This window comes from Penicillium longicatenatum (genome assembly GCF_028827895.1).
Source record: "Penicillium longicatenatum strain IBT 33135 chromosome Unknown contig_2_segment0_segment0, whole genome shotgun sequence".
Classification (NCBI taxonomy): domain Eukaryota; kingdom Fungi; phylum Ascomycota; class Eurotiomycetes; order Eurotiales; family Aspergillaceae; genus Penicillium; species Penicillium longicatenatum.
In genome coordinates, this window is record NW_026643120.1 from 6,227,232 (window position 1) to 6,246,115 (window position 18,884).

Genomic DNA, 18,884 nt, shown 5'->3' on the forward strand with positions numbered 1-18,884 from the left:
AAAACAGCAGCGTTAATCAAAGCACAGACATGGTATCATAAAATCACATAGAAGCCGAGAAAAAGCCCTCAGCCTCCTCAATCTTCTTCACAGCAGTCTTATAACCCTCAACCTCCTGCAACCGCTCAGCATAAGAAGCAAGCAAAGGATACTTCTCCCGCATCTTCGGATCCTGCAGCACACGACCACTAGCAGCAATAGCCGGGAAACTCAGCAAGATATCAGCAGCAGTCAGGTCCTTTCCACAAATCCAAGGACCACCCCCGGGCGCAGTTTTAAGCTGATCTTCAAGGAAAGCAAGGTTTCCGTCGATATTGCGGTTAAGGAAGGCAGCTTCAACCTGCGAAGCGACGAGACCGGTAATGGGGCGGACGAAGAAAGGCGGGGATTTGCGGATGGCTGCAAGCAAAATTAGTCACGAACACAGTTGTTTCGAGATGAGGTTGCGCTTAAAAGAGCTAAAACACCCTTCTAGCCGTTTTCCCACTTACTATCATTCACAAGACTCATGACCAAGTAGGGCATCAAACTTCCTTCGACGTAATGCATGAAGTAGCGGTATCGCATGAACTCCTCACTCTCACCACCGACCTGTCCTTCCTTGCCGGCGACGTAGCGCTCAGGGACCAGAGATGGGTTGGCCTTTCCGAAGTGGTCGCAGAGGTATTCGACGATGGCGCCCGATTCAGCGAGAACCATGGGGGACGTGGACCCGGGGGCTTCGATTGTGACGACGGGCGACTTGCCGAGGGGGTGGACCTTCTTCAGCTCGGCCGGGGCGAGCTTGTCGGCTCGGCGCTTGAAGGTCTTCAGCTCATACTTGAGTTTGAGTTCCTCAAGCAGCCAGAGAATGCGGTGGCTTCGGGATTGTTCGAGCCTAGCTGGGTTAGCGGCGGAGCTTGGGAAAATTCGACTTGACGGACCAGTATAGAGTGATCTTGCAGCCTTGGTTGTTGTCTGCCATTTTGGCAGAGTACAGGGGTTTTTTTTGTGAGAGTTCCTGATTATTGTGAGGGGTTGAGGGGATGGTGGATTTAAATCATCTCCGTAAGCTTGAACTTGAGTGGATGATGTCAATCGCCGAGGCACGATTATGGACTGATAAGGTTAAAGGGCCGAGATCTGCAGATCGTTCATGTGAAGCGACTTATTTGTTGGGGTTCGCAACTTCAACCGTTTTAGTCTGGTTCGTTGGGTCTAGAGGCAGCTCTTATTATTAATTAATTTCGATCTCCGGAGCACGGTTCCTGCGTTCATTCAATGTCTCTCTCTCTGCACTCCACAGCTTGCAGTGGGACCAAGTTCGCGGCATTATATTTATGGCAAAATCTGGAGCTGCCCTTCTCTTAGCTACACTTTGGAGCAATCGCATGCAGTGATCATAAGAACAAACATTGGCAACTTTGATAAATCTAAGAATTCATTCAAACTTGAGCAACAAAAATCATCCATCGGTATATACCTATGTTCTCCAAGCGCCTAGACCAGATTCAAACGCCAATCCAGTTTCCAGCAAAACAACAAAAGCAATCAAAAGTCCAGCTAAGCCTGATAAACAGCAAAATTGTTAAACTCCCAATAAGCTTCCTCAAAGCTAGACGGGTTGTTAGCCACGAAATCCGGGCAAGTCCCCGGACATTTATACATCTTCTCGTAAAACTGCGGCTGAGCAGCCAACTGTCCACAAAGATCAATATTCACAATAATACTCTGATTCTTAAAGTGCGATGCAATATCACACTCCGTACTGGGAAAGTCAGCCATTGCAGTGCCCCAAGTCGACGGATCAGGTGTCTGAGAAGGGTCCGTGATATCATCCGGGATCAGCCTCCGAGGAAAGAACCAGGCTCGGACACCATCATCCCGGAGCTCAAGGGCATACACTCCGCCGCCTTCTGCGTTCATTGCCTGTCCGTATGTAGACGGCTCGCCGACAACGCCGCAGCCTGCGTTGCTGTTGGTGATGTTTTCGCAGTTGTTGAAGACGGGGTTTCCTGTCTGCTTGCGTTTGACGTTCATTTTACATCCTTTTGTGGAGTGAAGAGTGACTTCGTTGCCGTGGGCGCCTTCGTTGGTTGTTTCTAGAATGTCGATCTCTCCGTTCATAGGCCAGTTATAACCATCTGTCAACCATAGTGCGGGCCATGTTCCGCAGCCGTAGGGTGTGTGGACGATGTCGAAGATGAAGAGGCCGTTGTCGTATGTTGATTTGGATTCTATGCGGACGGAGTTGCGGCCAGCGAGAGCGTTGGGCGTGAATGAGTCGACTCGCAGGATTGCAGAGGTCTCAGTAGCGTATGTGAGGTTGAGGCTTTGGGCTGTTCGCTCACTCACGTAGCTATATTTAAGTTAGTCGAGATTCAGTGATGAGGGAGAAAATGTGTGAACATACACCACGAATCCATCAGTGGGATCATCATCTGTGAAGTAATGGAACTGGTCGAAGAACGAGGTGCCTTGGTATTTATCGACTAGTCGATAGTTTAAGGGCAAATACTTCGGGTATCGGTTTGCCCTAACGCCAAAAACAGCACCAACAATAACCACGATGATGACCACCAGAATACCAATCCCTGATAAGGCTTTTCGACGCTTTGACCATCCTCGTGGATCATACCACGGGAGGACAGGTTGTTTGGGCTCGTCAGATTTGGATGAGACTGGCACTGCAGGCGACACCGGGTTCTTGGGAACATCTGTTGGCTCCAATTTTGGGATTACCGAGGTGGCACCGCTATAACGGTTTAAATACTCGGGTGGGAGGTTTCTACCGTCCATATTGAAGATAGAGAAGCGTGGCTTAAAATAATTGTGTAAGGTGATTCAGGTGTATATCTTGTGTTAAGCATGTATTTGAACGGACGAGTAGAGATGGTATAATTAGAAGCGGATGAAACATGTAGCAGGATTAAAAAGAAGCTGTCAGGTGCAGGTACGAGTGTTTATGCCGTCATGGCTGTGGAATGTTCCTGGACAAGTCTAGTTGTTATGCGCCGATCCCTAAAGCGGACGGATGCGGCACCCACCTGTGGATCGCCCAACTTTATTCCTACTAGTAGTAACACCTAGCTTCTGGGATTTTATTAGCTTTTATTTAAGCAATTTTATTACTTGCACGGTTTTAGCAGTTGGCATATGTCATTTACCCCATATCCAGGAATGTGGGGAAAATTTGACGTCAGTTGCACGTTTATATACCGATGCCGAGAACGGAATCAGTGACTGAAAACATGGAACATGAAGTCAGCTCTCAAATTTCATGATACAAGGTACCTAGATATGGCTGTCGAGCCCTGGAGGTGGATTTCCATGCTACGTAAGCCTTGTGTACAGCCATGCAACGACGTGATGGTAAGATCTTATGGGTTCCCTTTGTAGCCATGCCAGCTGAAGTGCAAGGGGATTACTCTGGGGCACAGTAATATTTCAAGATTTTAGTTGCATTGAAGCTATTAAATACAAATCGTCAATCCAAGCGCTCCCAAGTTAGATGCAGCCCAAATCCAATCTAATCCCATTGCCCTATGCCAATCTAGGAACATACGCCGTCCAGCCGGGCCTGAATCGTCTTTTCATCAAATCGTCCACTTTCCCCCTCGTAGTTTCGGAGGGCCTCCAGGGTCATCAGCCGGCGAGGGGCTTTGCGGCCGGTCATCAGCTCCCACTGTGCAATACCTTGTTCAATGACATTTTCTAGTCCGTCTGATAACACCCAGGACCGGCCGGTGTCAGTTCGGATCCGACGTATCTGTTTCAACAATGGTGTATCCAAGGGTTTATAGGCAAGCTGAAAATTTTTTTGTCAGGATAAGAGACAAGGGTCAAGATTAAGGAGGAACTCACTTCTACTACGACACCCCCAGTGGGACTACCAAGCCACTGCAGAGGCATCTCAAAGTTGGCAGGGGCCTCATTCTGATCAGGATCGGCCGGGACACATGATACGATGAGGGTCGGCGGGTTAGAGTCTTCGGGCCAATCATCTTGTGTTGACCGTAATACTCGCACTACCTCAACCGAATCAACTTGGGACGATGCCCACGAGTTGAAGTGACGAGCAACCTCTTCTGCTCGGGACAGAGTGCGGTTGTAGATGAAGATTTTGCGGCAGCCCATGCGGAGCATGGCGTAGATGGCGGATCGGGCCATACCGCCCGCACCAATCACCAAGCCCGTTGTTTTCGCACTGATAGCATTTCGGGGAGAAAGGTGGCGGTTGATGCAGGTCATAATACCGACCCAGTCTGTATTTTCGCCGTACCATCCGAGCACCGGACCTGCCTGGTTGCGTCGGCTGGCTTGCTCCTGAAGCGAGTACATACCTCCTTCTGATGGGCCCCGCAAGGGCATAATGGTATTAATTGCGCCAATGGCCTCGGCATGTCGGCTTTTCGCTGCGAGCTTATGGTAAAGCTCCACACGCCATGGTTGAACGACACTGGAACCGCCAAAATTTGGATCTCGACGCAGTTCATCCAAGATGTCGAGGGAAGGAGAATCGGGGATGCGATAGGTATGGCTCATACCGGAATGTTGGTGAGCGCCATTGTGCATGAAGGGGGATAAACTGTAGGCAACACTTGAACCAAGGATACAAAACTTCAGCGGATCAAGCACGTAGCTTTGGAAGAGCGCTTTAACGGCGTCGCGGGATGTGATTAAAGGATCGCGCTCGTTTTCTGTCGTACGAGTGATTGCCGGATGTGTCACGTTGGTCAAAATCGAGTTGAACACTTGGGATGTCCGTCCAAGACGTCCAATGTTGTAAGCGATTAAGGGTGCGTGATCCCCAGGTAAAGCATGGATTTTGTTGGAGAATTCCAGAACAGCCGCATTTTCATCACGATTTGTTGCGACGCGAAGAAGACGCACAATCTGGCAACCGAGCTTCTCTGCTTCGTTGTATAATGTCACGCACCCATCATCGGTCCATTTTACACGGGAGGTTGCTTCAAAGACATGTTGACCAATGATCTTGGTATTGCCTCGAGCACGAACGACCTGCGCGAGCTGGGCGCGGTTTTTTCCAAGATCGACAACCAAATATTCCACTGCCAGACGCAACCCCTGTTCCAAAATATCAAAATAAGATGAAGTCGACTGATCACGTCGGCCAAGTCCAGACGATGTCATATCCACAGAGAGAATAATGGGTGTGCGCGAATTCCGGCGCAGGACTGCGACCTGTTGACTGATGACAGCCGCCATATCTAAGTCCCAGCGGTCGACACATAACTCAATTGCATCTCCCCCGGACTCTAATTCTTGAAGGTTCACATTATCGTCAATCAGATCGGAGGATCGAACAAGGATAGCGTGGGTGAAGCTTCGAAGCTCCGGAGGTGTCTCTAGCAAGACAAACGGCGAGTCGTGGCTCGATTGGTTCACGTCGACCCCTGTGACAAAGCGAACAAAGCGGGTCAGGTCTTCTTTGACCTCTTGCAGCTTGAAAGAGTAAGCAGCCGATCGTGGATCGGGGCTTCCATCATCAGCAACAAAGCGTGTACGGTCTTCCAGGTTGTAGAATTCGAAATTGGAGCATGTCCGATGTAATGGGTCTCCTTCTCGCAGTAGTCGTATGGACTGATCTTCTAGTCCTAGGAGTTGTTGAATGCGGTCGATATCGCGCAGGATGTGGACTACCGGACAAATCTGTGAAATGCGGCGCAAGTGGTCCTGAACAGGCCGAGTCAGACTTCCCAGTCCGCACTCCACGACACATCCTGTCTTGTGATTGTCCAACATCTGCTTCAACACATCAATGTCCCGGCGCTGAAATTCCTGGCTGCCATGACTCTTCAAATATTCATGTCGCGTGACACCGGTCACTTCCTTAAAGTAGTGGTCTTCGGTTATGAATCGTCGTTTGAGGGCCGTGGCTGCGACAAAGCCGAGCGAGCGCTTACCACAGCCGCGAATGCCCACCAGCACCAACGAAGCATCGGGATCGAAGGTGCGGGGTGCGGTGGTGGCCTCTGGGAGATGCATAGGGTGGGCAGAGGATGCTCGTGTCGACTCCGAATGAGTGGAGGGGGACTCGGGCTCGACAGGGTCGCGAATGCGGGATTGCCAATCAAGCATGGTGGGCTAATGGATGCCGAGTGTGGAGGCGGCAGATGTAAAGGTGGGAGAAGCGAAAGCGGGTGGAGATGTGTTAGCTAGGCCGAGGGCGCAGGTGCCATGATCGAGAACGGCGTATACACAGTCGCGGTCGCATCAAGGTACAGCAATCATTCAGTGAGGTTCTGACAGGCAGAAAGAAAAAAAAAAGAGGAAATCTGGAGAAGGCAGAACGGTCTCTTTTTCCCCGGATGCCGGATGAGGCACCACTGCGAGCGACTGTGTGGGGCGGCAAATTATCTTATCGCGCGATTTGATTTGCTGTGCGGCAAAAGCCTTAACCCTTGGCTTCACCGGGGGTATAAATCTTGGAGAACTACAGCTCCAGTCAGAGATTTTGATTGGAAATCGGTTAAAAGGATTTTGAGCTTGTGGGGTGCTTGTGTGGGGTGAGATGTGCGACAGCAGATACTATGCGCGCAGTGCAGAAGAAAGTGATTCCCGCACGTTGACCGTTGGACAAGCGAGACGGTTACATTGAAGCCTTTCAATTATGTTAAGGCTCGGCTACTTTTCCTTCTCTTCTAAGCTGGACAGGTCATAAACGCATAAACATATACGCGGATAACCCTTGTCTCCAAAACCGAGCTCTAGTACTCCGTACAGGGGATAACATCGGCATCGTGTCCACCTTCCGAAATTTATGCTGAAACCCGGGTTTACCGAGCACTACTATTCAGGCAATCGAATGAATAGATAGGCAAGTGGATTGCAATGTTGATATAGCGAAGTGCAACTGCGTCCTTTTATCAGATAATTATGTTCACTTGAATTTTTGTGGTATATAATACACGCATCTACCCAAAGGAAGAAGGCAAAAGTCACTCTTGGATATCCGATGGCTCACTTGCCAACACAGAACCTGCAGTGTGTCAGTAGATAATTCCTTATGAAATTCGAAGACATAGATCTCGGGACTCACTTCTCAAAAACCACGCCGAGGACATCTTCTACATCGCCGCTCTCGCCCTTTCCAGTGATCCTAGCAAGCATATCCGCTGCAAAGCGCAGATGCTCAGCAGCCGTAACGATGTCGATATCAACATCGACAGAGTCAGGAGTGATGCCGAAGCAAGCGTCTGGTTCAGGGGTAGAAGAAGTCTGCGAAAGAAAGTCGTCAAGGTGGTCCTTGCATTTCTGTAGATTGGAGCTCTGTCGATGAGTGACTCCTAGTGAATCCTCCCAGTATGATGTATCATATTGAGTGCCTTCTTCAGCACCCAGCGGAGAGGCAATTTGCTCAAATGTCGAGATCAGTCCTTTCAAAAATTCTTGTAACTTGCCAGGATCGGTTTGACCTGGGGAAGAGCATCCTCGCTGTGCCTCATCACAGGACATAGCGAAGACTCGGTTTGTCGGTACCGCGGGGAGAAGGTCATGAACGGTAGCGGCCAGATTATGCGGTAGCGTGCCATTTTCTTTCCAAGATGAAAGCTTGTCGCACTTGTTGACAGCGACGACAAGGCATTTTTCAGCCTGTACACAGTCATTGACTGCATCAAGCACCTCGGGCTCTACAGATAACCGAGCACCGTTTGCAGTATCTTCAAGTGATAACACCACAATAACCACATCAGATTCCAACGCTCTCGTTCTCGCACGTCGGATGCCTTCCTTTTCGACCGCACCAATGACAATAGAGCCACTAGATTCAGGGTCATTTGCCTCCGCACGAATGCCAGCCATATCTCCGAGTTTACAATACCAACCACCCAAGTCAACGCCGACATCGACAATATCACGAGTAGTGCCCTCCTCAGTACTGACAATCGCAGCCTCTTTACCAACAACACGGTTCAAAAGCGAGCTCTTTCCAGCATTCGGAGCACCCAGCAGCGCAACACGAATACCATTCCGAAGTAGCTCTCCTTTAGACGCATTCTGAATGTGAAAGACAATCTGAACTTGTAGCGCTTGGATCTGCGTAGCCACGGAGGATACCAATTCTTCTGTCGACTCATCAAAATGCTGGTCTTCCGAAAAGTCGATCAAAGCCTCTAGCTCGCCGCGCGCATAGAGTAGCTGCTGGCGCCAATCCTCGTACCGTTTGAGCAGCGCGTCACTCGAACCTCGTACTGCCAGGCGTCGCTGTTGTTCCGTGTCTGCAGATAAAGTATCACCTAAAGCTTCGATTTGCGGAAGGCCGAGCCGGTCATTCATAAATGCCCGGCGTGTGAACTCGCCCGGCTCGGCGTAACGTACGACGGTTTCTGTTTGATTGGTTCGTGCAATGGCAGAAAGGACTGCCTTGACAATCGCAGGGCCGCCATGGATGTGAAATTCGAGGAGCTCTTCACCTGTCACTGTTTTCGGAGCAGGGAAGTACAGGACAAGGGCGCCAGCGTCCAGGACCGTGTTAACCGATGGCGGGTGTGATGGGTCGTAGAGGGTGCGCAGTGCGGCACGGCGCGGCTTCGGTAGGGATGTTTCTGGACATAATGCATTGTATATCTGCGAGTCGAGAGTCGTGGTTAGTACAATTGCTAGGTACTGCAGTTCGGGGGATGAATGGCTTCGTACCGAGACACATGCTGGGCCGGAGACCCGCACTACTGCGATTGCAGCTCTCCCTGGGGCTGTAGATAGGGCATAGATCGTCGAATCGGCATCTAGCATAAACCTCCTTGGCGGGCAGGAAGTGAAGCTCCGCTTGAGCTTAGGAACCCGCGTTCCAGCTGGCGATGGACGGATTTCGATGCGATGGCATAACAAATTATGCAACCCTGCTGCGGGCGCTGGGTTCCATGCCGGGCGAAAGGAAGCCCAACGCAAGACTCGACAACGAGATGCTTGCATGCGTAAAAGAAGAGACGAGTGTCGCGGCGCGCTTATTCAAATGTCCATCTTGCAGACACGCAGTTTGATCTGCGACGTCTGATAAGACCGATAAGAACTTCAGCCTTGCAGCCTGATGGACAGGGCACCAATTAAGTTCGGCACCTATTATTGCAAGAAGATAGATTAACACGCTAGTTCAGGTCAGCCGCGCAATTACGAGGCTGTGCTTTCGATTAGCTACTTGTGGTTACGTCGAAGGATCAGATTTTGCGAGAGCTTCATTCTTTTGGCTTAAATAGAGATCCGTAATCAGGAACATCTAGTACTCCTTCCGCACCCCTCTCCGCCATTGTTGTTTCATTGACAGAACTGCAAAATATTCTTGAACATGTCACCTTCTACCTCCCTCAAGCTTGAGCCATTGACTCTGGAAGACAATGCCGCTCTGACGAACCTATGGTTCGCGGCGTTTACCGCGCCCGAGCTTCAAATGGTCTTCCCAAATACCCCAGGCGTTCGCCAATGGCTTCAGGATGCCAACAAGCATGATCTGGTCAACAAACCGTTCCAGAAATACATCAAAATCGTTGACATGGAGAACAAAGACGAGAATGGCAGACCTCGGATCGCTGCCTACGCAAAGTGGGATTTATCGACACCCGAGGAGCGTGGACGTCGTTATCCGCCGTGGCACGAAGAGATGCCCGGGGAGATGTGCGAAGCGTTTTTCTTGAAAGAGGAGTATAATCGAAGCCGTGTGATGGGCGATCGGAAGCATTATTGTTTGTCTCACGGACTCTTACCGGTCCTCATTCATCATTGAAGCTCTACTGACCGTGAGCTAACAGACTTGGATACCGTGGCTACGCACCCTGACTATCAGCGACGAGGATGTGGCTCCATGCTTGTTAAGTGGGGCTGTGACTTGGCTGATGCTGAGGGGGTTAGTGCGTACGTAGATGCTAGCAAGGACGGTGCCCCTTTGTATGCGAAGCATGGATTTGTGGACTACAGCAATCCTGGAGAAGAGATCGCCTCGATGGCCAGGTTTTGTAAGACTGCTTCATCTGAGCACCTGGTGGATCGATAACGTTGTATAAATTGGTAAAGGTTGAAGCTATAGCTCTGGACATCTTCGATAGCACAGCCATTGGGCAATCAATGAGGATATATATTTTGAGTAATGCAAGGGGATGTCCGGAATGGAGACCAAATACCCACAGAACGAAGAACGGACAGACCAAAGATTGCTTCAGCTTCAAGGAATGTGTGTTTATATGAGACGGAACTCTTCGACCGTTTAAACCTGAGAGCTTTGGTACTCTGCAGGCGATTGGGGCTTTTCCAAAGAGCGGGGTGGGGCATCCGGCAACGGAGTGGATTTTCCGAGTATGCAGAGTGACATACGGCGGGGAAGCTATACATAAGGAGATGGAAGAAAAATGCTTTTTAGCTAGATTTCTCATCTTAAATTACGCACTTCTGACATTTTGTAGAAAAGATGGGCGTGGGTGTAGTAAGAAAACTTGCGTTTCACCGAGTCTGACTATTCATAGGACACAAATCGATCATTTGTCCTCCGCGCCGTGAAAGACGTGGTTCTTGAAAACCGACCTATCTCAGATTTAAAAGACCCTTGGGACGTCAGAGTCCAAGTCGCGCAGACAGGCATATGTGGAAGCGATGTACACTACTGGCAGCGAGGACGGATCGGAGGTACACAGCCATTCAAATATTCTTGATAAGACCCTTAAAACTGACACTTGGCAGATTTCATCCTTAGCTCCCCTATAGTGCTTGGCCACGAAAGCTCGGGTACGGTCGTCGAGATTGGATCAGCAGTCAAGAATCTTAAAGTCGGGGACCGAGTAGCTATCGAACCAGGTGTACCATGTCGTCAGTAAGTAAGGACTCATTCCACGGCCGCGATGGCATTCCTAACACCTCCAGCTGCGACTACTGCCGCAGCGGCTCTTACAACCTCTGCCCTGATACCGTCTTCGCAGCCACTCCGCCCCACGATGGTACCCTTTCGAAGTATTATACCACGCAGGCAGACTACTGCTATCCCCTCCCAGAGCATATGGATATGGAAGAAGGCGCACTGGTTGAGCCGGTCGCGGTGGCAGTGCAGATTACAAAGGTAGGCAATGTCAAGCCTAACCAAACCGTCGTGGTTTTCGGGTGTGGGCCCATTGGCCTACTCTGTCAGGCCGTGAGCAAGGCTTACTCGGCGAAGAAAGTGATTGGAGTGGATATCAGCCAGTCTCGGGCGGAGTTCGCACGGTCATTTGGCGCAGATGACGTTTTTGTGCCTCCTCCAAAGCCCGAGGGCAAGGATGATAGCCTATGGAGTGAGGAGATAGCACGGATCATGAAGGAGAAGTTTAATCTTGGAGAGGGGCCGGATGTTGTTCTGGAGGCGTCTGGCGCCCAGGCCTGCATCCAGACGGGTATTCATTTGACTAAAAAGGGTGGGACATACGTGCAGGCTGGTATGGGGCGCGAGGTTAGTTTCTTCTATGTTATGTGACCAGGAATAGACTGACAAGGCTGCAGAATGTTGTGTTCCCTATCACGACGGCGTGCATTCGTGACTTGCACATTCGAGGCTCTATCCGCTACACCGCCGGTTGTTACCCGACTGCCGTGGATCTGATTGCTAGTGGAAAAATTGATGTCAAGCGTCTGGTCACCGACCGGTTCAAGTTTGAGCAGGCAGAGGAGGCTTTTGATCTGGTGCGACAAGGCAAGGAAAGCGTGATTAAAGTTATTATTGAAGGTGTTTCTTCATAAGCAACGATATAGAATACAATGGACCGATCGAATGAGTCTAAGCACCCATCGCCACTGTACGATTAGAGGGTAAGACCAATCTCCGCGAGAGCCTTTGTGACATTCAGTTGGACAGTCAGGTTATTTGCGGTCAGTGCATCGGTAAAATAAGGCAGCTCCTGGCCATTGTAAACGCTGGAGTTACCGGTGATAGTAAATGGCACAACACCAGTCGTGAAGGGATTGCTATCCGAGGTGAGCATCTCTATAATAGCAGTCTCATTGATCGTTGAAGTCATTGGGATAGTATTGTTGCCGGGCTTGAGCACGAGGTCATCAAGGTAGGATAGACCCAATTTTTGGCCTCCCACTAGGAGGTTGAGAGTCACATTTCCCTTTGTGTGATAATATCAATATGTGGATCCAGGACAAGAGGGGCCTAGAAAATGAATGGTTGGACATACCATGCTTAAAGTCATCACAGAAGGGTTCGGAATAAAGACTGTGCCGTTCATATTTCGACCATTCACGACTGTAGTCATGATGTGAAACTCCGTCACGTCGAACCCCTTGAGCTTATTGAGGCCTTGAAGAAATCAGTCCAATCAGCATAGAAGCAAATACAGATAATATGGACACCGCACCTTTCATCGAGACCGTCTTGTTGTATGTCACGGTCACCTTCGGCAAAGATCCTTGCTGAAGTTTTGGCTTGCCATAAATGTTCAACGAGACCTCCTCATTCATCATGACTGCGGTACAGTAGTCAGAGAAAGCGTCAGCATCACTCAGATCAAGCGACTGCGAAACAATGACTTCCGCCCCATCCTTGGACTTCACAGCAGGAACTTTGACAGTCGCAAAGGCGGATGCAGCACCTAGCAAGGACACCGCGGCATCGAATCCGTAGATCTCAGGATGATAGGAGCTATCAGAGCCAATGACCTGGGTCTGGTTAAGGAAGAAAGACTTGGGCTTGGGGTCGCTAATAATCATGCTTGTGATGTTGAGAGTAGAGCTATTGATGTCATGCTGGGCGATGTTGGGGTAGGCGACATAGACCCTATGTTCAACAGACTCCTGGTCAGGATCTCATTTTCTGTAGGCTAAAAAGCTTCATTTAACTTACACTGGAAGCGCTATGACAAGGACCACAATGATGAACACGATCAGGTGTACCCACCACCATTTCTTGAAATGAGTGGCGGCTCGTGATCCAAATGACTGCTTTGCCGGCGAGACGGCGGTAGTCTCCAAGACTTCGGATTCGGGCTTGTTGTCGGACATTATGCTGATATTCAAAGAATAAGATGATATTAGTCATTGTGGTACATTAATATTATATCACGCGACCCAAAAGATCATTTGGTAGGAGGACATACCAAGAATGCTAGTCTTGTCTCGTCAGAGTCAAGGAAAGAAAAAAGAAAAGGGAAAGGTCAGAGAACCGGAGCAAGAGCTGGAAGAACGAGCGACTAAAGTAGGGCAGCCTGCAGCCGGCTAGTCGGGGCTCCGAGGATTCCAGTGTTTATATCACGGAATGCGCCGGCTTATTCCTGGTCCATTTGTTTGCTCAGACAAGCCTAGAGCAGAAGTGAAATTAATCTTCACATGCCGACCTAAAAACAGCCTCTTAGCGATAACGGGGACATTAGCGGTGGCGGAATTCGTGGGCTTGCTGCTCGAGTAGCGACTTGTGGAAATAAGACCCGGAGTTTTGTAGCGTGCATACCTCGTTTAACAGCTTTTTACTTCCCCCTGGGGACTCCGGATTTGCGATCTGCGGGGATGTTCCTGAATCAAGTGGATCGAATGATCACCCCACAACACTGACAGCAGCGGTTGTTTCAGATGAAATCCGGTCTAACTTCCAAAATAATAGGTTCAAAAAGGGGGGACCGAGGCTCCAGGTTGAAATCACTATCCATGATTGCGATATTGGTCATATGCAGGCGGATGAACAATATTTTACGCCATGGATGCGCACCGCAGGCGTTCATTTTACGCCTTGGCGCTGTGCAACCATTTATTTAGGAATCTCCAAGGTTTATGGCTCTCCTGCCCTTGTACGGTTGCACTGGCGTTATGGAAAGCGCTGTTATGATTGGGTAGCGGTGAAACTAGCTGCAACGGGGGCGCTCGCCAAGACTGGCCGGGGAAGCAGCCAAGGGTTTTTGGGCAAAAGTAAAATATATTGGACCAGGACCTGGTTCGGACGTGTCGCCTTCTTGGGTCTTTGTCCCTTACACACAGGGTGCTACGACCGAAAACCTTGATCAATGCCAATGGCTCATGTGCTGCAGATGACAAAGACTGGATGTCTTTCAACTTACATAAGTGATCCCAAATTAGTAAGGTACGGCCTTGTTGCCTTGTTCTCAAGGCAATAAAAAGAATTGATACTTCGTTTATACTTCGATTATCAAGGGCCATAATAGTGACAATGAAGCTCTTTGATCTTTGGAATGACTACCAGACAAAGGCATAATCGCAGCACTTTATACAGCACTGCAAAACTTGAGACGTACAAAGAATTGTGATAATACAATTCACTGGTTATAAAGCGCGAGCATGCCCTATATTGTTGCTTCGAACTCACCGGAGTTATCTTGTAGATGCCATAGCAACTAACATAGAACTGAGGGCCAGAAAGTTTTTGACACACGAGAAACAAGAGGAGTCTCATTGTTTACAATTTGATCGCAACCAACAACAGCTACCATCCCGCACCTCTCACGCGTGTTGATACTTTACCATCTGCTTAGCATCTTTCTTCATTGTTGACACCGCTCTTCGAAGATTCGCTATCAACTTCAGTCCTCACTGTTGAAAACTGTTGCTACCTTGAATACTTCTACTGTTGACACCTCCGTGGATGACATCGTTCCACTGTGTTAACATTTCTCTCGCGTACGAACATCTCTATTGACACTTTGACAACCTTTTTCTGTTGACACCCTTGGTTGTTGACAGCCTTTCTCGTTGCCAACATCCTTCCACCGTGTTTAAATTCTCCTTTTGTGTCAGCCTCTCTGCTGTTGACATCTCCTCCTTGTTTTAACGTCTTTCCATCTGTGTTGACATCTTTTAACCGTGTCAGCATCTTCACATTGTGTGTGGACATCTTTCTGTCCCGTTGACGTACACTCACTTCATTGGTACTCGATAATATTCCATATTCCAACGCAATCAGCAATATGCAAGCATCTCACAACCTTAACGGTGACCTCTGGAACCGTGAGCATTTTGACTGGGCCGAGGACGTGGAGGAGGAGATTCTCAAAACCGAGGCCACCATGATAGAACTGTCCCTAAGTCCACCATTTGACTGGGCCGAAGAGGTTGAGGACGAGATCCTCAAAACCGAGGCCACCATGATTGACCTGGCTTTAAGTCCACCATTTGACTGGGCCGAAGAGGTTGAGGACGAGATCTTCAAAGCAGAAACTGCCGCCCAGCAAGAGCGCCCCTGCTCGCCAATCGGCTGGGATGAGGACGAAAAGGATGGCATAATCAAGAGGAAGGCCACGAAATCGATTGCTCCCATTTACTGTGACCGATCTACCTTATCGTGGGAATCCTTGCAGGAACAAGTGGATAACGAATTCGGTTGGCAAGAGAAGGTAAACCACCAGGTCGGACCCGTACACCATTTTAACTGGTCGGGGAAGGCTGTGTTTGAGCGCAGCGGCACGCTGCCAGAGGAGTCTCTGGCAATTATACGTGCCTGGCCGAAGGTTCCGAAGCACAAAGACGACCCTGACTACAGGGTTCAAGCAATTCTTTGGAACGCAAACAACTTCTTAGACCCAGTAGTGTTGACGCTGGACGATGTCGACAGGTCCGTCCTGGAGCTTCATGGCTCTGCGCTTATACATGCCGCGAAAGGCCATGTGTCAAAACATTACACTGGTCGTGGCTGGTGGTTGACTGACGACAAAGAGGAGATGTTGGATTCGTCATTGGACGTCGGGGATGTAGAGGGTTACCTGGAGCCGAACGTGGTGGTTGGCAACGGCTTCGCCGAGGTGAGCATACTTCCAACGAGGGAAGAACATGCCACAATTGCCAATAATATGATTACCTGGGCGGCTGCCGAAGCCAACGAAAGACCATATTGGCAGAAGTACCGAAAACTCTATTTTGAGCCTACGCGTTCACCACTTCACCAGGTTGCCACTATTGTGCCGGATGAATCTGAAAGCACACGGGCTGAGGCTTCCACCATCGTGCCTATGTCCGATGACTTTGACAGCACATCGGTCAAGGCTATCACCATTGTGTCCGTGTCCGATGAATCAGACAGCACGCCGGTCAGGATGCTGTGTCTTCAGCCATCGCCCTCCTCCGAGTCGGTCTCTCCTCTATTTGACGAGATGATGTGCTGCGATGTCAGAAGGGAGCCGACTCCCCCTTGGTCCAACTCCTCCTGTGAACCAGGCTGCCCCTTTCACGACGAACCAGCACTCGTGCTGTGTTGCGATCGCCAAAGGCAGCCCACTCCCCCATCTTCATCCTCTCATTCCTGCCCCTCGCTCTCCTACTCCTTCGAGTCAGGCTCTCAGAACGACTGCCAGCTCCCGACCTCGCCAGAGCTGCCGGTGGCCCTCGCGGGGTGTCTAATCGCCCATGAACCAGTCATCATGGATGACCGTGGCTCAAGGAGCACATACCAGACAGCCTCGTCACTGAGACGAAAACCCCTTCTTTCGCCTCTACTTCGTTGTGCTTCAGGCTCTTCAGCGTCGCCCCAGATATCGACATTGAAAGCCCCTCAGCAGAGACACCCGATTGCCTCTCCAACTGGCCTTGTCAACAATGACAAGCCGAGTCGGGATCCCGAAGTCTTTTACAGCTTCCCTAAACCACGCGACCGGGGCTCGAAAATCAAGCGATTTTTCAAGAAGGCAGGAAAGATTCTTTTGTCTGGGTTGGGCATGCCTACACAACCATTGTATTCTCCGAATTGTTTCGATGTGGTACCAATTAAGTGACCAGTCCTCCAAATCCTGCATATAACGAAACGCCTTTCAGGCACGTGTATCCGATATATGATATGACACGCCGATTCCAACGTTGTGTTGTGTTCAAAACTCCATACATGTCCCGAGCAACTAGGGTTGGTCCGTGTGGCGTGATGATCTGCCGGCGAAAAACATCCCGCTTTCTATTCCTCCTCACAGCTCCAGGGGTCACGCCAAGTCCACCAATCTCTTCGGCATGGCATGCATCCTTCCCTACCTGCCGCAATCTCTGCGTGAGATTGTCGAGCCTTACATTCCTCTTTACGAAGAACACGCGCCACTGATTGGCATCGCGTTTGCTTCCTTCATCGCAATCTACGTGGGGTACTTATACGTCCGAAGCCAGAAGGAAGCTGCTGTCGCGTTCAATGTCCCTGTACCACCGGAAGTGCGCAAAAGCAACACTGGCAAGAAATGGGACGAGGTCTCGGGTCAGCAGAAACAAGTTCTGGAAGATCAAGCTCGGGGAGTGAGTGTTTACTGCCTTGCCTACTCCTGGATTTACACCGAAACTAATAACGATCGTGTCACCTAGAAATGGAACGATAACTTGATCATGAGCTACTGCCCCGCCGACGGTCGAGTGCTTGGAAATGGAATTCGCCCTGCTACTGTCGAAGATGTTGATGAAGCCGTGCAGGCTGCCAAAACCGCGCAGCGTGAATGGGCCAAGACCACCTTCGCCGAGCGCAGAAAGGTTCTCCGGACACTCTTGAAATACGTGCTCGAACACCAGGACGACATCGTGACTGCATGCTGCCTCGACTCTGGAAAGACAAAAGTTGATGCCTCGTTCGGCGAGATTCTTGTGACAGCCGAAAAGCTCAAGTGGACTATCGATCATGGCGAGAAGGCCCTTCTACCTTCACGCAGACCGACCAACTTCCTTATGATGTACAAAAAGAACATGGTCACTTATGAACCCCTAGGCGTGGTGTCCGCCTGTGTCTCGTGGAATTACCCCTTTCACAACTTCATCGGACCGGTCATCAGCGCGCTATTCACAGGCAACGGTGTCGTCGTCAAGCCCTCCGAGCAAACTGCCTGGTGTACCACCTACTTCCTGGATATTGTTCGCGGCGCTCTTTCGAGCTGCGGATACTCTCATGACCTGGTTCAGACCATTGTGTGTCTCCCCGCTGTCGCAGACAAGTTGACCTCCCACCCGGACATCTCACACCTCACATTCATCGGCTCCCGACCTGTCGCATTCAAAGTCTGCGAGTCCGCTGCAAAGTCTCTCACCCCTGTCACTGTCGAATTGGGCGGCAAAGACCCAGCTGTCATTCTGGACGATTCCCGCACAATTCGCAACCTTCCAACCATCGCCTCGATCCTTATGCGCGGCGTTTTCCAATCCGCTGGTCAAAACTGCATCGGTGTGGAGCGTATAATCGCTTTGCCCGGCACCTACGACAAACTGATCGAGATGGTCACACCTCGAATCCAAGCCCTCCGCCTCGGTTCCATTCTCCTGGACATCACGTCCAACGATCCCTCCGCCATCACACCTGATATGGGAGCTATGATCTCCCCAGCCTGCTTTGATAAGGTCGAATCTCTGATCTCCGAAGCCGTCAAACAAGGCGCCCGTCTGCTCGCTGGTGGAAAACGCCACGAACACCCGAAATACCCCCAAGGTCACTATTTCACTCCTACTCTTCTCGTCGACGTCACTCGTGACATGCGGATCGCTCAAGAAGAGCTATTCGCACCTATCTTCCTCGTTATGCGCGCCGAGTCTGTGCCCGATGCTATCGCCATCGCCAACTCCACTGCCTATGCCCTCGGTGCCAGTGTTTTCGGCCACAACTCTGCTGATGTGCAAGCCTGCGTCTCCAGTATTGACGCTGGCATGGTCTCTGTAAACGATTTCGGAGCTTATTATGCTGTTCAGTTACCCTTTGGCGGTGTTAAGGGATCTGGATATGGCCGGTTTGCCGGTAATGAAGGCCTACAAGGTCTGTGCAACACAAAAGCTGTTTGCGTAGACAGGTTCCCTAAACTTGTTGGCACTGCCATTCCTCCGCGCGTCGATTATCCCATCCAGAAACGGGAGGGCAGTGCCGGTATGAATGATGGCAATGCAGCCTGGGAAATGTGCAAAGGTGTTGTTGAAACTGGTTATCAATTGACAATCGGTGGATGGGTTGCTGGACTCATCCGGTTGTTGAGCAACATGTGAAG

General features: G+C 50.2%; 9 protein-coding genes across 9 annotated transcripts; 4 read left to right on the forward strand and 5 right to left on the reverse strand.

The window, feature by feature from the left end:
• Window positions 1–43: 43 nt before the first annotated feature.
• On the reverse strand, window positions 44–964 carry N7484_004839 (glutathione S-transferase; the record flags this gene model as incomplete). The annotated part of the gene is made up of 3 exons (XM_057115259.1): window positions 44–399; window positions 492–877; window positions 924–964. The coding sequence occupies 3 exons, from the start codon at window positions 962–964 to the stop codon at window positions 44–46; spliced, it is 783 nt and encodes a 260-aa protein (XP_056975399.1).
• A 578-nt stretch (window positions 965–1,542) lies between these two features.
• Window positions 1,543–2,778, reverse strand: N7484_004840 (glycoside hydrolase family 16 protein; the record flags this gene model as incomplete). Its single annotated transcript, XM_057115260.1, has 2 exons — window positions 1,543–2,338; window positions 2,393–2,778. The coding sequence occupies 2 exons, from the start codon at window positions 2,776–2,778 to the stop codon at window positions 1,543–1,545; spliced, it is 1,182 nt and encodes a 393-aa protein (XP_056975400.1).
• Window positions 2,779–3,532: 754 nt separating this feature from the next.
• Window positions 3,533–6,081, reverse strand: N7484_004841 (repressor protein; the record flags this gene model as incomplete). The annotated part of the gene is made up of 2 exons (XM_057115261.1): window positions 3,533–3,787; window positions 3,844–6,081. 2 exons carry the CDS (start codon window positions 6,079–6,081, stop codon window positions 3,533–3,535), a joined length of 2,493 nt encoding a protein of 830 aa, XP_056975401.1.
• A 957-nt stretch (window positions 6,082–7,038) lies between these two features.
• On the reverse strand, window positions 7,039–8,736 carry N7484_004842 (tRNA modification GTPase; the record flags this gene model as incomplete). The annotated part of the gene is made up of 1 exon (XM_057115262.1): window positions 7,039–8,736. The coding sequence occupies one exon, from the start codon at window positions 8,734–8,736 to the stop codon at window positions 7,039–7,041; it is 1,698 nt and encodes a 565-aa protein (XP_056975402.1).
• Window positions 8,737–9,286: 550 nt separating this feature from the next.
• On the forward strand, window positions 9,287–9,988 carry N7484_004843 (GNAT family N-acetyltransferase; the record flags this gene model as incomplete). The annotated part of the gene is made up of 2 exons (XM_057115263.1): window positions 9,287–9,680; window positions 9,747–9,988. 2 exons carry the CDS (start codon window positions 9,287–9,289, stop codon window positions 9,986–9,988), a joined length of 636 nt encoding a protein of 211 aa, XP_056975403.1.
• A 411-nt stretch (window positions 9,989–10,399) lies between these two features.
• N7484_004844 (NAD(P)-dependent alcohol dehydrogenase) lies at window positions 10,400–11,694 on the forward strand (the record flags this gene model as incomplete). The annotated part of the gene is made up of 5 exons (XM_057115264.1): window positions 10,400–10,405; window positions 10,455–10,614; window positions 10,669–10,798; window positions 10,849–11,407; window positions 11,458–11,694. 5 exons carry the CDS (start codon window positions 10,400–10,402, stop codon window positions 11,692–11,694), a joined length of 1,092 nt encoding a protein of 363 aa, XP_056975404.1.
• Window positions 11,695–11,756: 62 nt separating this feature from the next.
• N7484_004845 (DUF3712 domain-containing protein) lies at window positions 11,757–12,960 on the reverse strand (the record flags this gene model as incomplete). Its single annotated transcript, XM_057115265.1, has 4 exons — window positions 11,757–12,068; window positions 12,138–12,259; window positions 12,318–12,736; window positions 12,803–12,960. The coding sequence occupies 4 exons, from the start codon at window positions 12,958–12,960 to the stop codon at window positions 11,757–11,759; spliced, it is 1,011 nt and encodes a 336-aa protein (XP_056975405.1).
• Window positions 12,961–14,870: 1,910 nt separating this feature from the next.
• On the forward strand, window positions 14,871–16,667 carry N7484_004846 (uncharacterized protein; the record flags this gene model as incomplete). The annotated part of the gene is made up of 1 exon (XM_057115266.1): window positions 14,871–16,667. One exon carries the CDS (start codon window positions 14,871–14,873, stop codon window positions 16,665–16,667), a length of 1,797 nt encoding a protein of 598 aa, XP_056975406.1.
• A 226-nt stretch (window positions 16,668–16,893) lies between these two features.
• Window positions 16,894–18,882, forward strand: N7484_004847 (aldehyde dehydrogenase family protein; the record flags this gene model as incomplete). Its single annotated transcript, XM_057115267.1, has 2 exons — window positions 16,894–17,166; window positions 17,233–18,882. The coding sequence occupies 2 exons, from the start codon at window positions 16,894–16,896 to the stop codon at window positions 18,880–18,882; spliced, it is 1,923 nt and encodes a 640-aa protein (XP_056975407.1).
• Window positions 18,883–18,884: the final 2 nt, after the last annotated feature.